The 12,145-nt window shown below is 65.2% G+C and overlaps 1 protein-coding gene across 1 annotated transcript in view; it reads right to left on the bottom strand.

Moving 5' to 3' along the window:
- Window positions 1-12,145, bottom strand: part of BRSK2 (BR serine/threonine kinase 2) — a 33,565-nt gene that overhangs the window by 972 nt on the left and 20,448 nt on the right. Inside the window, exons 15-21 of the mRNA XM_004389421.1 lie at window positions 11,911-12,118; window positions 11,283-11,331; window positions 5,547-5,670; window positions 3,882-4,062; window positions 3,720-3,809; window positions 1,293-1,340; window positions 2-120 (exon numbers count right to left, since the gene is read on the bottom strand). Coding sequence (XP_004389478.1) covers window positions 2-120; window positions 1,293-1,340; window positions 3,720-3,809; window positions 3,882-4,062; window positions 5,547-5,670; window positions 11,283-11,331; window positions 11,911-12,118 — 819 coding nt within the window. The remainder of the gene's footprint in view (window position 1; window positions 121-1,292; window positions 1,341-3,719; window positions 3,810-3,881; window positions 4,063-5,546; window positions 5,671-11,282; window positions 11,332-11,910; window positions 12,119-12,145) is intronic.

Below are 12,145 nucleotides of genomic sequence, written 5' to 3'. Positions count from 1 at the left end.
TCGGGTGCTTGGAGTCTCCTGCGGGGCCGGGGCCAGCGGCCGCCGAGTCACCAAGCGGGCCGGGGGCACTGCGCTTGGTGGGTGTGCTGGGGGCCTGGGCCGCCTGCCCGTTCTCCTCGTCTGAAAAAAGTTGTTTAATTACGTCAAAGAAGTTACTCAACGGGCTGCCTGGGTACACAGAACAAAAGACAAAAATAAAAAAGGAAAGAGAAAGAGGCAGGGAGGGAAGGAGAGAAAGAACACACGGATGAACGGAGGCTTTGGCGAGAAGGACCGGGGAGGCCAGGGCGGTGGAGGGCGTGCGTGGGGCGGCGGGCAGCAGGCAGGCGGGGGCCCTGGCGGCCCGGGGTGTGCAGCAGGAAGCTCAGGGTCCCCAGGCCTCTGAGATGACCGCATGGGCACGTGGTGAGACCCCCTGCCACTCACCAGCGGGCCCTGAAGGCCCCGACCCCCGAGTCTCATGCCGGGTTCCCCACATCAGCCCCGGCCGCCCCTCAGCCCTGCAGCCTGGCCAACCCCGACCCCCAAGATAGGCATCAAGACCTGGGCCAGCCACACGCCGCAGGGCAGTGGGGACCCCCCCCACCCCAGTCAGAGGCAGGAGAGGGTGTGGCTGCCAGCCCCCCCATCCCACCCGGGTGGCAAGGCAGGCAGTTCAGACAGAGCTCAGCACAGACAGATGGCAGATGGGTGGGCAGGCATGGAGGCAGGGCAGATGAGGCAGCAGGGGGCAGCCCTGGTCCCAGAGTGAAGGTCCTGGGGGGAAGGGAACAGCCCAGGTGGGGCAGCTGGTGCTCTGCTTACCGCCCAGGTGGCCAACAGGTGACCCCTCGGCTCTACTTCCTCCCGGGCCCCCGTGAGCCCAGAGCGCTGAGGGGGCAGCCCCTCTCCCTGCCCAGTGAGCTGGGACGGGACCTCCCGGGGCACTGACGTCCTCAAGGGACACAATAACCAGTTGGGGCCACGGCCGGGCCCTCGGGGTGCGGGGACCCCTCCTCTCTGACTGAGCCTTGGGGTCCCTCTGGGGCCGGCCTGGACTCTGGGGCCTGTGAGCATGTGCACACTCCCAGCATCAAGCCCTGCAGGCGGGTTGGGCGGGTGACGGGGCTGGCGGGGGAGGGAGGGTCCTAGGCTGGCAGGGTGGCCCTTGGCGCCACCCAGTGGGCGAGTGGCGGGTTGCTCCTGGTGCAGTGTGCGGCACGGTGTGCCTGGGGCAGGTGCCGTGTGTGTGCGTGTCAGAGGCGGGCTGCGGCTGCGGCTGCGGGCGCGGGAGGTGAGCGTGGGGTTCTTACCACACTTAGAAAGCCTCCCCTTCAGCTTTTCCATACAGTGTGTGTTGTCTGGACAGTGGAGAGAGGAGGGCAGAGGGTGAGAACAGCTTCGGGGCGGGGGGCAGGGGGCGGGGTGGGCGGCGGGCGAGGGGACATCTCCAGCAACGGCTGTCCACAGGACACAGGCTGAGCTGGGGTCTGCCCTGGCTCAGTCCTCACCTGGGTCCTAGCCCTGCACTCCCCGCTCAGGGCCCCTGTGACTCACCCCAACACCCCTACCCTCTAGGGCTCCCACTCGTGGTAGGAGCTGCACCTCCAGGCCCTCGTGGGGGCCTGCACAGGGCGAGACATGTCTTCTCCTCTGCTCCCTGCCTTCTCCTTGGGGGTCTCTCAGCCTCCTCTTCTTGGGCAGGCTGGGGGCGCTATCAGGAAAGGCCCCACATCCCTTGGAGGACTGTGGGGTGTGGGAGGGAGGGTGCTGGGCTGGATGGGGCCTGGCTAGGGCTCCCACATCCCTGTACTCCCAGGGAAGGAGAGCAGGGAGACGGGCTCAAGGCCAGCATGGGCTCCAAGAGTCTCCATGGACAGCAGTTCGGGCTATACCAGGCTCAGGGCCAGCACGGCATCCCCTGCTTTGGGGAAGGGGGAGGCTGGAGCCCTGGGGACAGGGCCCTGTCCTGCTTGGTCACTGCGGGGCCCAAGACCTGGGACAGAGGTCCTTGCTGATGGACAGACAGACGCGCAGACACCACGTGAGGTAGGGCTGGGACTGGGGCCACAGCTGGCCCGGAGCAGAGGAGCCTCATGCCAGGGGGTCACCTTAGGCCAGTGCCTCCTGGGTGGACACCAGGCCCAGGCCTCCCTGGACAAGCCCCGTCCCTGCCCAGCCTGGCTTCTGACAAGGCTGCCCAGCTCTTCCCAGGGCCTGGGAGAGGCCAGCAGCCGACGGAAGCCTTAGGGCACCGTGAGACTGCCAAGGCCTGACAGTGGCAGCCCTGCCTGGGACAGTGCCCACAGTCCCTGCAGTACCTGGGGCAAGGGCAGCCAGCCTGTGTGTGTCCTCACCCCTCCTACCCTGGGAAGTGCCACACTGAGCACACCTGAGCGCCCCTGAGTGTACCTGAGCACAACCTGAGTGTACCTGGGCACACCTGAGCGCCCCTGAGCACCCGAGTGTACCTGAGTGCCCCTGAGTGTACCTGAGCACACCTGAGTGTACCTGGGCACACCTGAGCGCCCCTGAGCACCCCTGAGTGTACCTGGGCACACCTGAGCGCCCCTGAGCACCCCTGAGTGTACCTGAGTGCCCCTGAGTGTACCTGAGCACACCTGAGTGTACCTGGGCACATCTCTCGCCATTCCCACATGCCAGCTTCCTCCCAGGAGAGCGGGCCCCAGCCCCTGCCCACCAATGGGGTGATGAGGAGCAGGAGATATGGGGGGAGTGACACACACACAATGGAATGAGCATGGCTGGAAGCACAAAGTGGATGGGGGGGCCCACTCGGGCCCCCAGGACCCCACACAGCAGCACCATGGACCCCTGACGAGCCGCCTCCTGTAACCTGAACAGCAGGCTCAGTGCGCTGGATCTGGGTGCCATCTTGTGTCCCCAGACCCGTGGCTACGCCCCTGCAGATGGACAGGTGCCCATCCTTCCGGCCCTCACTAACAGATGCCGTGTACGCACGGTCCGTCAGGCCCGATAGCCTCGTGCCCCTTGACACACAGGGCCCCCCACACACTTGTGCAGCCCTCTCCTCTCAGACACCGCTGCACGAGCCCGGGGCTCCAGGTCTGGGCCTCCCACAGCTCGGCCAGGCAGCCCCTTCCCCCAAGTGCCCCCTCTGTCCTGCCCAAGCTGGGGCCCCCAGCGTGAGGAAAAAGAGGGTCAGGACACCGGAGCCAGCGTGGGCATTGGCCCGCAGCCCCTGGGGGTGCTACACGCGGGGGTGCCTGATGGCCGGCGGGCGGGCTCTGAGGCAGGGCGCTGGTCCCTGCTCGCCGGAAGTCCACCCTCGCGCCAGGCCGGGCCGCAGCTGCGGGCCACTCAGCAGACGGCGGCCGGGGGCTCAGCCTGTGCGGGGCTGGAGCCAGCAGTGGACGCGGCGCGGGCACGGGGCACCTCTCGGGCCAGAGCCCTGCCCGCAGCCCTCCCCGCCCGGCGGCGGGGCCGGAACCTTACCTGCCAGCGTCAGAGGCTACTCTCGTAGCTGGTGGCCACCTTCTGGCCCTTAAGCACGGCGCCCCAGCTCAGTCCTGGCGCTGGCGGGGGCGTCTCTACAGTGGACAAGAGGCTCCTTTCAGTCCCGAGCAGCTGAGCCTCACGCCCCTGGTGTGCAGAGACCGCCAGGCCGGAAGCAGCCTGAGAGGCCAGATCCTCACGCCCCCCCACCGCCCCCGTCTGAGCCACACAGGCCACAGAGGCGCCACGCCACACCCACTCACCTGACAATTGCTGGACGGACGGCTGGTCGTGCGTGCTTAGCAGCTGGGCCTGGATGGTCTCCACCACCCTCTTGAAGCGCCGGCTGGGGCCTGGGGGCAGAGTGGGGTCAGGCCGTGCAGGGCGCAGGGCCCTGCCTATCCACCCACCTGTCGCCAGCTCACCTGACAAGAGCGTAAAGGTGACGGAGTAGATGCCGTTCTCCTTCTGGGTCCCCCCACCCTCCGTGTATGTGATGTCCACCTGGAACTTGACCGGCTTCTGGAACACGGCCGGGCCCCCCGTTGACTTGTACTCGGCCCGAAAGCTCGTCTGGGAGATGACGCTGTGGCTGAGGCTGGGGATCTGGTGGGAGCGGCAGGTGGGCTGAGTCGTGGCCGCGGCCCTGGCCCCAAGCTCACTCCCCACACCCACCCCGTGTCCCCCCACAACCCGGGGAGGTAGCCCAGGAAAGGCCGGCTCTGCTGTGCACGAACTGTGCAAGCCCCAAGCCTCTGCTTCCTGCCTGTGTAATGGGTGTAACACAGATGGAAACTGTCAGAGATGAGCACTCAGCCCCCCACCCAAGGCCCCCACCAAACAAGGGAAATCCTGCTCGTGGGCTTCTCTGGACTGACAGAAGCACGGGGCAGAGCAGACGGGGTGTGCAGGTGGGGTACATGACCGAGGACCCATACAGATCGAGCTGGAGGAGGGAGGAGCGGCCACCAAGGAGTGAGAACAGTTGTGGGGGGGCTGCAGACCCTGAGAGCGAGTGGGGGAACAGGGCCAGCAGGTGCTTTCTGTGGGTTAGGGAGCACAGGCCGGCTTGGGGGCTCTGGACACGACCCAGGAGTCGTCTTAGTCCTGTTTCCTGCTGGTCTGATTATAGGAGCGTCTGGACAGCTGGCTCAGGCCTGTGCCACGTGGGCCCTGCTGTGTTCCAGTTACATGGGAGGGATGGGGGGGCATTTCCACACAGCAGGCAGCAGCTGTCTGCCCTTAAGGGCATCACCCCCAGGTGAGGGCTCTGCTGCTTGAGAAGCCACTGCCCCCAGCTCGGCCGCTGAGCAGAGTGAGGCCCCAGTACAGGGGTGTCCACAGTGGGGGAGATCCTCAGCATGCAGGGATGCCCGGGAGTAAGGACAGGGCACGGGCACCCCGGTGGGGGGGTGGAGCCCAGTGTGGGGTTGTTGTGGTGGGGGAGTTGGCCCAGAGGAGGCTGTGTGGCAGAGGGGACTCAGGGCGAGTGTCTGGGGCATGAAGTTCTGCCCTGCTCTGCTGGGCCCCGACCTCAGCACAGACTCCATCTTGGGGACTAAGGGGGGTGGGAGGCCTTCCTAGCCAGGGTGGCAGGGGTGGCGGTGGCTCGAGGGACCACAGGGGGGCAGAGGCTGCATGGACGAGAGGAAACACAGCAAGCCTGGCCTGTGTGCCTGAGGGTGGGGAGGGGGCCGGAGCCTGGGCTGCGGGAGGACCCTGGGGGAGGGTGACGGGGCTCCCTGGCCTGGCCACGCCCAGGGCCGCTCAGACCAAGGACCAGCGAGCGAATGTGAGTGAATGTGAAGGAGCACATGGGTGTTTCCCTCCAGGGTCCTGGCCGGCCAGGCAGGACCCGTGCTTGTTGGGTACATGAGTGGGTGGGTGAGTGTGTGAGTCAGTGACAGAGTGTGAGTGTGAGACTGAGGGAGTGTGAGGGAGTGAGTGTGAGGAGTGTGTGTATGTGAGGAGTGTGTGTGTGTGAGGGAGTGTGAGGGAGTGAGTGTGAGTGTGAGCGTGAGTGACAGAGTGAGTGCAGGGGCCTGAGCGTCCCGCTGCTCCCTGGCTGTCCCCGAGTCCCCAGGGCTCACAGAGAGGAAGGCGTGCACAATGTCGGCCTTGATGGAGCTCAGCGGCTTGTCCTTGATGACCACGAAGATCTGTTCCTCCTTCTCCAGGTTGATGAAGTTCCCGAACCAGGATTTCTTGGCCAGCCTGGGGGCATGTGGGCAGGGCGGCCGGTCACACTTGGTGGGGGTGGGTCCTCAGGGCCCAGGGCCGGCTCTCTGCCTCTCACGTCCCTGCTGTCTGCACAGGCCCCCTGCCCGTGCCGGGCCCACCACCCCAGGGCCCGGCCCCTCCTCCCATTCACCGCAGCTGTGCCTGGGCAGTGCCTGCTGGGGAAGGGGAGAACAAGGGCTGGGGGCTCCCTGCCCTCTCACTTGCCCTGCCCCAGCCCTGCCCCTCCGCTGGAGCCGCTGTGTTTGGAGTCGCTAGGCAGCAGCGAATCAGAGCAGCTACGGTGTCCTAGGCACGGTTTGGGGAGCTCCAGAGGGACAGCAGCCTCAGAGAGCGGGGTCAGGACCCGCGCCCTCCCCCGCCCACCTCTGGGGCCACAGCCAGCCCCGGGTGGGCAGGCGGGCACGCGGTGGCCCACTCTTGGGAGCACAGAGCTGCGTCGTGCCCCCCCACCCCAGCCAAGGCCACCTGCCGGTGCAGACCGAAGCCCCCCCACCCTGGCCGTGTCAGGACCTGGCTCGGGGTGTCCTGGGCCAACCACGCTCCCGATGACCTCGCCACGGGCTCCCTGTGCCGGGCCTGACTCCAGGGATTTACCTTTTCCCGTGACAGACATCCTGTTCTCCGTGTGGCCCAGCAGAGCAGCGTCTACACCACCCAAGGCTGCTAGACGCTGGGAGCGCCTCCGGCTGCGCCCGGACAACGGCCGCCTCTGTCGACCCCACCCGTCACCCTCTGGCTGGGCGCACCTCCTCCTTTCAGGCCACACCCACGGCAGACGCACCTCAGCCAAGCCGCTGGTCTCATCACCCTCCCCAGGCCTGGACCACCCTCCAGGGGAGCCCTCCTGCCCCTCAGAAGCCGGAGACGCCAGTGTGGGAGGCGGTCGTGAGATGGTCCTGGTCCCTGTCTCAGGACCGACGGCCTGTGTGGTCCCCACACCGCGTGTGGGGGCCTGCAACTCCCTCCCAACCCACAGAGTGCACGCTGGTGAGGGTGTCACTTCCGGGTCTGGGTTACCAAGGACAGTGGCTTCCGTCTGGCTGGCAGACTCCCTCGGTGGTAGGTCTTTTGTTTTTCAACTTTTTACAGGTGTACAACTTACTGACGGCAGTTACACCAATTGGCTGCTTGACTGGTTTGATGAAGCTGACATGCTGGGGCCACAGGGACCTGGACGCAGCCGACAGCCGCACTAAGCCTTGAGGTGGGGCCGGGCCGGCACTGATGCCCGCCGTGAGACTGAGCAGAGGCCGGCTGCGCCACTGGGCCCCAACCAGCAGAAACGTGAGTCATCACTGGGTCTGTTTGTTACACAGCAGCAGAGGTGACTTGTACACCAGGCGGCCTCTGTCTGCTTCCCTTGCAGCTAGGGTGTGGGCACACGCCCCAGCTCCACAGGCAGATGCACCCTCACAGCAGGCAGACAGGAGAGGGCCACGGCGTGACGTCTGGGCCTGCTGCCACAGGGTATGGTGAGCGGGGTGTCCTCTCCGAAGCATGGTTTTGGCAGTTTTCCTGGCTGGTTAATTCTTCTGATTCCTGCCCACCTCCTAAGCTGGCCGTTCTTGAGCCACCCGCAGCCTTCTGACAAAGCCCTTCTGCTCCAGTGGGCCTGAGCTGACGCCCCGCCTGCCCTGGAATCCTGGCCGAGGAGCACAGACGAGGTCCCCCTGAACCTTGACCTCAGCACTCTTCCAGCACCCTGCCAGCTCTCCCTCCAGCCACCTGCCCTGTGTCTGATGCTCTGGAAGGCTAGGCCTCTCCCGAACTGCTCCCCGTGCCCCACGACCACACTGGGGCAGAACGCCTGCTGACAGATTACAGGGCGGCCAGGCGCTTTCGAGAGGCTCTCCTCCCTGGAGGAGGATGGAAACAGTCAGAGCCCGATGAGCAGAGATTCCGTGCTGGGGACCCCTGTGGGCAGCCCTGGCAGACAGACCCGTGGGGAGCGGTCACATCCGTGGGATGAATAGTTCCGTGCTGGGGACCCCGGTGGGTAGCCCCAGCAGACAGGCCCCATGGGGAGTGGTCACATCCATGGGATGAATATTTCCGTGCTGGGGACACCAGTGGCATGGCTCTGGCAGACAGGCCCATGCCGACAGCCGGGAGCAACATCACAGTGCTCTCAACAGGCAAGGCCTCTGTGAGGAGGAGGCCTCGGGCCACCCCAAGCCTGCGGACACGCTGGCCAGGCCCTTAGGTGCAGAACAAGGCCTGGCAGGGTCTCAAGAATCAGAAGCAAAAGGAGAGAGGGCTGCAGGCAAGCCCCACTGGCCGTCACCACTGTGAGCCTTTTTTTTTTTTTTTTTTTAACTTTTCTGAAAAAATACAATAATTACAATTACATTTGTGAAAGCTTTTGGTAAGAGCAGAAAATTGCAATTTAAGGGACACTCAAGGAGCCTGATGGCGTGATAGTTAAGTGTTTGCCTGCTAACCAAAAGGTCAATTGTTCAAACCTACCAGCAGCTCCGCAGGAGGAAAGACCTGGCAATCTGCTTCAGCAAGAAAACCCTATGAGGCAGTTCTACTCTGTCACGTGGGGTCGCTATGGGTTGGAATTGACTCAGCAATAACTAGCAACAAGGGACGTTCGAAGTAGGATTGAGGCAGTGGTGGCTCCGTGGCAGAATTCTCATCTTCCACGCAGGAGACCCGGGTTTGATTCCCGGCGAAGGCACCTCATGAGCAACCACCACCCGTCTGTGAGTAGAGGCTTGTGTGTTGCTATGATGCTGAACAGGTTGCAGCGAAGCTTCCAGACAAAGATGGACTAGGAAGGCCTGGCAATCTACTTCTGAAAATCAGCCAGCGAAAACCCCCTGGAGCACAATGGTCCAACCCACGACTAATCACGGGGATGGCGCAGGACCAGGCAGTGTTTTGTTCCGTGGTGCCTGGGGCGGCCACGAGTCGGGGCGGACTCAGCATCACCCAGCAACAACAAGAGTAGGATTAAAACAGTCCCCTGAACCCAGGTCTCGAGGCCGGCGACGTGCATCCTCATCTGAGTGGGATGCCCCTGGGAGGAGAGCCCGAGCGCACGCTCCAGGTGGCAGACACCATACTTGGTGGGCCAGTGTGGGGCAAGCTGCTTCTGCACAGCTCCAGATACGCTCCTTCTTCTCTTGGAAAAAATTTTTTGACTCTCTGTTGCCGCTCACCCTCAGTCCCTGGCAACCACTAATGAACTTTAGTCTCGATGCCTCTGTCTATTCCAGATGTTTTATACCAGTGAGACATGCACCATCTGTCTTTTGGCGTCTGGCTTCTCACTCAGCACGTGTTCAAGATCCACTTACAATGCGGTGTGTGTCAGGACTTCACTTCCCCGATGGCCGAGTAACACTCCATCGTGTGCACGGGCCTCTTGTCTGTCCATTCCCTGTGGACGGTCACTCGGGCTGTGTCCACCTCCTGCCTCATCCTTCTCTCTCTCTCTCAGCTGCCGATGGGTCTCAGCACTGTCTGTGAGCCTGCTGGGTATGGTCGAGACAGCTCCCGCTGGCTCTCACCCCTGCAGCCCCACCCCACCCTGTGTCACTGCTGGACTTCTGGCCCTGGCACCGTCACTCTCCAGGACAGACTGACCGATGGAGGCCTCCGTGGGCAGATGAGACAGTGCTCAACAGTATCTCTCCAGGATGAGGAACTGTGACCCATATGATGGCCCCCTGCGGGGCTGAGAACCCCCCCTTCAGCCCCAGGGGGGCCGGCTGCGGGGCCCCAGGGCGGCTGACGCCGACCCCAGATCAGCCTGTGTCCCGTCACCTGAGGCCTCCCATAGCCATCCTCCTGCGCATCTGGGAGCCGAGGGCCTCAGTAGGGTGGAGCTGGCTTCCGGCCCCTGGCTCAGTCTGCACCCCACCTTGCTGAGGCCATCCTCCCCCGCACACTGTCCAGGCAGGGCGCTCTGGGCTCCTCTGGGCCGGTGCTGGGTGGTTCTGTGCTGGTTCGGGACTTGCTGCTGGCTCTGTGTCTGTGCCCGGCAGCTCTGTGCCAGTGTTGGTACCACGCTTGCTGGGCTCCTCCGTGCCAGTGTTGGGCTCCCCAAATGGTTCCACGTCTGTTCTGGGCTTCCTGGGGGATTCCTCATCCGTATCGGGCTTCCTGGGGGCTCCTCATCCATACCGGGCTTCCTGGGGGGTTCCTTGTCCGTGCCGGGCTTCCTGGGGGGCCCCTCATCTGTACCAGGCTTCCTGGGGGGCTCCTTGTCCGTGCCGGGCTTCCTGGGGGGCCCCTCATCTGTACCAGGCTTCCTGGGGGGCTCCTTGTCCGTGCCGGGCTTCCTGGGGGGCCCCTCATCTGTACCAGGCTTCCTTGGGGGCTCTTCATCTGTGCTGGGCTTCCTGGGGGAGCCTGTCATCCGTATCGGGCTTCCTGGGGGCTCCTCATCCATACCAGGCTTCCTGGGGGGCTCTTTGTCCCCGCTGGGCTTCCTTGGGGGGTCTTCATATGTGCTGGGCTTCCTGGGGGGCCCCTCGTCTGTGCTGGGCTTCCTGGGGGGCCCCTCATCCGTATCGGGCTTCCTGGGGGCTCCTCATCCGTACCAGGCTTCCTGGGGGGCTCTTTGTCCCCGCTGGGCTTCCTTGGAGGCTCTTCATCTGTGCTGGGCTTCCTGGGGGGGCCCTCGTCTGTGCCGGGCTTCCTGGGGGCTCCGTGTCCATGACGGGGTTCCTGGGGGGCCCCTCGTCCGTGCCGGTCTTCCTGGGGGGCTCTTTGTCCCCGCTGGGCTTCCTTGGAGGCTCTTCATCTGTGCCGGGGTTCCTGGGGGGGCCCTCGTCTGTGCCGGGGTTCCTGGGGGGCCCTCATCCATGCCGGGCTTCCTGGGGGGCCCTCGTCCGTGCCGGGCTTCCCGGCCGACTCTACCAATTGCTCTCCCTCCTCAGGTGGGACTATGTTTTCACCCTGAGAACCTCCTGCCCTCATGAGCCCACTGCCGGCCCCAGAGGCTCAGGAGGCCAGGGCTCTGCTTCTGCCTGGAGAATCCTTCCAGAAAGCCGATGCAGTAGCCCCAGCAGGCAAGCCCCTCTGCCCTAGCAAGTCTGGACAGCGCCACCCCCTGGCTGGGTCTGTGTCCCAGGAAGGAGCTGAGGAGGGCTACCCAGAGGGGCTGGACATCACACAGCTGCCCTGGCTGAGGGCGAGGGGCCGGGCTCCACAGCAGGGGTGTGTGTGACGAGTATCAGCAGATGTGGCTGTGAGGGACCCCCCCCATGCCACACACTTCCCTCCCCTCCCCCTGCACCTCCCCTGTACTCCCCTCCCCCACCTTGAGCAGACCCCAGGCCTCCCACCAGGCCTCCCACCAGGACCAGGGCTTCTCAGCACGGCGGGGAGCACAGATACTCTCCTCCTGAGCGTCTCCCTCGCTGCTCCCCCATCCCCCATTGTCCCACCAAGCAACTGGCCTGGGGGACAGATATCAGGGAGGGGCCCAGGATAACAGGTAGGGGGCCTTAAGGGGGCACTGCTGCCCCCGCTCAGGACCCTCGGATGACTGCCCAGCCCCCACAGTTTGGGTCCACACGCCCCCCACCCCGGCCAAGCACCCAGGCTCAGGGGGGGCCAGGGGCACTTACTCCGGGGACGACTCCGGGGTCAGGTTAGACATCTCCTCTGGCGTCGGGACTGCACGTGGGACCAGCAGGTAGAGAGAAGCGTGGTGACCGCCAGCCCTGAGAGGGCTGACCGGAACACCCATCGGCCCCACCCCCGCACTCTGGGGGTTGTCCGGCCGGCGGGTTCCCGCCGGCCCCAGCTGCAGAGTCTGCCCAACTCCAGCAGAGGCTCAGCTGCAGGAGCCCGGAGCCGCGGAGCTATCCCGTTCCCGGTGCTGAAGCCTTCTCTGGCCCCCCAGGCCCAAGCCCCGCTGTGCCCCCTGCGCCCAATCCGCCCTGCTGTGGTGCTGGTGGGCCCCTACGCACCGCCGCCCTAACCTCGGGGCTTCCCGATCGTCCACACCACCTCCCACCCCCGAGGCCCAGCAGCGGGGCCGAGGGACCCTTGGGCAGAAGAGCGTAGAGGCCGGGAGAGCCTCGCGGCGCCCCTTGGGGCCAGTTCTGCCGGGCGCTCACGCGGACCCAACGCCGCTCGGCGGCACGCGGATCCCGGGACCCCTGAGCACCGAGGGCGCTGACCACCGCGGGCCCAGAGGGACAAGGGCCGGCGTCCAGCACCCTCCCCACCCCCACCCCGAGCGCCGCCCACCTTGCAGTTTCCGGCGGTGGAAGCGCGGAGAGCCCAGGAAGCTGTTCTTGATGGAGTTGAGCCGCGTCCTCCAGGGCACGCCCCCGACGCTGGGGCTGGACGGCGGCGTGGGGGTGGGCGTGCCCGCCGGGCTCTCCTTTGGCGTGTGGACGGGCGTCCCCTTGGGGGTGGGGAGGGGACTGCCCCTCGGAGAGGGGTGAGGGGTCACCTGTATGGCGGGGACAGATTTGGCGTT

Source organism: Trichechus manatus, unplaced genomic scaffold (genome assembly GCF_000243295.1).
Source record: "Trichechus manatus latirostris isolate Lorelei unplaced genomic scaffold, TriManLat1.0 scaffold00244, whole genome shotgun sequence".
NCBI lineage: Eukaryota > Metazoa > Chordata > Mammalia > Sirenia > Trichechidae > Trichechus > Trichechus manatus.
This window is presented reverse-complemented; position numbering and strand designations above follow the sequence as displayed.